At 41.8% G+C, this 4,050-nt stretch overlaps 1 protein-coding gene across 1 annotated transcript; it reads left to right on the forward strand.

Annotated features, from left to right (window-relative positions):
* Positions 1-2,251: 2,251 nt before the first annotated feature.
* LOC112343037 lies at positions 2,252-2,877 on the forward strand. Its single transcript, XM_024665846.1, has 2 exons — positions 2,252-2,467; positions 2,525-2,877. The coding sequence occupies exons 1-2, from the start codon at positions 2,269-2,271 to the stop codon at positions 2,875-2,877; spliced, it is 552 nt and encodes a 183-aa protein (XP_024521614.1). The 5' UTR covers positions 2,252-2,268.
* Positions 2,878-4,050: the final 1,173 nt, after the last annotated feature.

Genomic DNA, 4,050 nt, shown 5'->3' on the forward strand with positions numbered 1-4,050 from the left:
AACATTAATATTACCTTAATATTTACATAATAATGTCAACCATACCATTACCTTAATTTTATGTTTTTAATTTTAAAATAAATTTAATTTTTTATTTTTTATTATTTGTGGTGCAGCACTATTTCTTCTTAAATATTTAAAATAAATAAAATACAAATATTTAAGGAAATTTTGCTAAATAGGAGAAAAATATGAGAGTCATTTTATATTGTTACAAATGGTGAATAAAAAATAGATGTTAAATTATATTTTTTTATGATGTTAAGTTTCTTATAATAATTATAATATAAAATGTTATGTTTTCATATAATAAAATTTGCAATATCACATAAAGTTACAAAAATTGCATTAAATGTTTTGCATCTTATTTATTATGCTATAGTAAAAAATTACAATACAATTAACTTTACAACATTTTTTACTTTTATTTACTAAAAAGTTATCTATAATGTTAGAGTTTGGATTAAAAAATTTTTAAAGTTCACTATGGTCATAAGGTTAGTAGTGGGTAATTTTTTTAAACAATGCAATATCTTTAAGTGGGAGATAAACATTAATGTTGTAATTTATAATAAAGTTTTGCAATATAGAAAAACTCATTATGTTACATCTTGTAACATTAAATTTCCAAAAAATTGTTTTATTATTTTGTATTATCTATTTTGAAGTTAGCTTTTTTATTTATTCATGTTAATCAAGCTTTTTATTATTCAAATAATTCCCTAATGGGCTAAACAAAGTTTACTTTAATAGTTTATTTTCATTATTGTTCTCAGATGTGTCCTTCAACAATGGTACTCGCAAATGCCGATCTCACCAAACCCGGCATCCTTGTTGATCCTCACTGGATGCAGCCATACTGGTATCATAGCTCAAGGACTGGAGGAGTTTTTCTCCAATCGACCATGGAATCTACTGCTGCATGGTGGGCGTCTTTGGATGAGCCAAGCATCTGGGTGAAGCCCAGGAGGTTGTCGAGAGCATGCCTTTCGAGCCGGATTCGAGTGCCTGGCTGACTCTACTGTCCAATAGTCATGGGGACTTCGAGAGGGGTGATGGATCTTGACCGGAAGAAATCGTTACCTTATATACTTTTGTCGAATATGTACGTTTTTTCACGCTAAAACGCGAGGAGCGTTCTGGCAACCAACGAGTTACATTAGAAGCGCACAAACTTAAAGGTTTTCTAAACGCGATTGGCTCCATGGCTCTCATCTCGGCCTGTAACTTCCATCTCGATCCGTTTTTGCTCGTCCCGAGTTCTCTGAATTTGCTCTAGAGAAAACAAACTCGTAAGTTGCCATCTTCACTGAGAGATGGCTAATCTTTCACGTACGTACATGAACTCTGCTCATCAATCTTTTCCTCTTCTGCTGCAGGTGACTGTACTTTCTCTGGCTTTCACGCTGCTCCATGTCTTGAGCGAGGGAGACGAGGAGCTGCTTAGAACACTGTGGCCACTTAGAGCAGAGCACGGAGGAACTTGGACGCTGCCGAAGCAAGAAAAACAATTACGCGCTGCATGTGGTCATTTCCTTTTGCTCCTTTTAAGGACACGGTAAGCTGCGATAGGGTATGGCTACTATCTATGTTCCCCAGAAGAGGCAAAAGCGGCACTGGGATGGTATGATCACGAATGGCAAGGTGAGGGGTAGAATCACAGGTACTCTGGATCATCGCATCTGGTCCCAGCTGCCTTTGGAAATCCAGCTCCACATTCTAAACTTCTTGCCAGTGCCGGCACTTTGCCGTGGAAAGAGTGTCTGCAAGGCTTGGAAGTCCGCAATCCAGGGCACCAGAGCTCAAGGGCAGTGGTATATCATGGATGGTTACTGCAGTGTTGGGCTCTGTGATGGAAATTCCAGATCTCTTTCATGGAAGATGATTAAGATTTTCAAACCTTTGGAGGAAAGAACAGAACATATCTGTGTGTCTTCTGCCGGGTTTGTTCTCGCATACTTTATTTTGGACAGGTTACAAACTATAGTGGTGTTCAACCCCTTGAATTTAAGGTCCTTGGTGAAGCTGCCTCGACCACCTGGTTCTAACCTCATACTTTTCGTGGCAATCCAATCTTCAGTTGGTAGTTACCACAGGCCTTGGTTTTCTGTGATTTGTCTCCGGGGAATCAAGCCAACGATGACAGGTGCACGCCATCTCGTTCTACAAGTTTATGATTCGAGAGTTCACAAATGGGTCTCGTCTTGTCGAGTATTCACAAGCAGAGATGAAATTGCCTAGGTTTCCTTTCATGACGCCACCAATTGCATGCTTCTACGGGAGGACAAGCTTTACTTTATCACGATCACAAAGAACAACACCAGGTCGCTCAAGTGTGTCAACGTGTGGGATTCACACGGCAAGGTGGCGACTTTGGCAACGTGGACGAGCCTTCCCATGGGCTTGCATCAAGAAACATACGACGCCCCATGCCGGTACAATAACACCTCACTTGTTTACTGCGCTGGTAAGTTTCTTCTTTTTCTTTTGGGATATCTACATGTTTGTGATTACTGAGTTTCAGGAAAGCTGGTGCTTGCAAACTTGATTCCAGACAGTGTCGATGCACAAACCCAAGTTGGTTTTGTCTATCTGGATGAAGCATCCAGACAGTGGCAACCCTTGGCAACTATGCCTAGAGAGAATATGCCGGCAGAGCTTAGAAAAGTTGGGCTGCGAGCAGGCAATATGCGTGAGTGGAGTTTGATAGTGGCGGGAGGGGAGACGGAGATCACCTTGTTCATAACTCACTTAACGTTCGGTTGGGGTTGCATTTACAATAAGGAAACCGGTATCTGGCGACCAGCTTGTGGCCTAAGGTCCGAAGGTGGTATGCTGTATCCTTTCAAGCCATCATTCCATCCAGTCTCCATTTAGTTACTCCCATTAAAGTTGCTATTTTGTGGTGTCATGAATGAGTATGGGAGGTGAAGAAATTCATAAAAACTTTTTTTTTTCAAACTGTGAGTGCATGGAATATGGAAAGGGAATACAGAAATGTGCATATCAATTAGCCCAAAAACCCTAGCTTATATACAGGAGCGAGTGGTCCGGATTGAAACCAATCCGACGGCTACCAAAATCCCACTACGCTAATATTAGTATACGGCATTGTAGCCGTACACTTGGCCCTCACATCATCCCCTCCTTTCGGAATAATAGAAGGCCGTCAGGGTTCTCTTGTAGATGGGCCGGGATCTGGAGGAACATCAGGAGGAGGCATCGGTGGATCTGTAGATGGTATTAACTGCTCCTGATCCCTTTGTATGAAGCGTTTTAACCGCTGCACATGCACAATCTCCGGAGGATCGGCCTGCTGAACGTCATGCCAAACCTCATAAACTTGTGGTCCAACTTGCCGCAACACCCGATACGGTCCTTTCCACTGCGCAAGGAGCCCCTTAGATAAACCACGTACCGTAAGATAGGGAAAACGGACTAACACCAAATCATCCACTTTGTACTCCGCAGGTGGACGATGATGGGAATTGTAGCGCCGTTGTTGTCCCACTTATACGCGGCCTAAGTGTTCAGCAGACTCTGCTCGGACAAGTGGAAGAATGCTTGTCAAATATTGATCCCATGACCTAGCATCAGGAGCTCGTGGCAATCGCGAAGGTAAACCTAGCTCTGTTGGTAATATTGGATCATGACCATATAGAAGTTTATATGGTGAAGCACCAATAGAACTCTGCACCCCTGTGACATAAGCATACCGAAGAGACGGCAAATAACCATCCCAATCCGAATGTTGAAAGTTCACATACTTCGCAATCATCCCTTTGAATGTCCGAACGAGCCGTTCCACCAGACCGTTTGATTGTGGATGATAAGCACTCGTAAAAGTGTGGCGTATCCCCAACCGAGATGTCAAAACATGAAATACCTCAGCCATAAATGCAGGACCATTATCCGAAAGAATCCGCTCTAGACAAGAATGCTGGAACACCACTCGATTGAGGAGGAAGTATCCAACAGCAGTTGCAGAGGCACTAGCAAGAGCACCAACTTCCACCCAACGAGTCAAGTAGTCAGAAGCAATAATAACAT

This window comes from Selaginella moellendorffii, unplaced genomic scaffold (genome assembly GCF_000143415.4).
Source record: "Selaginella moellendorffii unplaced genomic scaffold, v1.0 SELMOscaffold_129, whole genome shotgun sequence".
NCBI classification, from domain to species: Eukaryota; Viridiplantae; Streptophyta; class Lycopodiopsida; order Selaginellales; family Selaginellaceae; genus Selaginella; species Selaginella moellendorffii.

Excerpts from the sequence above, each read along its gene's own strand:
- LOC112343037 (XM_024665846.1), top strand. The coding sequence starts at position 2,269 with ATGCTTCTACGGGAGGACAAGCTTTACTTTATCACGATCACAAAGAAC. Across the intron at positions 2,468-2,524 it reads CTCACTTGTTTACTGCGCTG|GAAAGCTGGTGCTTGCAAAC; the intron begins GTAAGTTTCTTC and ends ACTGAGTTTCAG.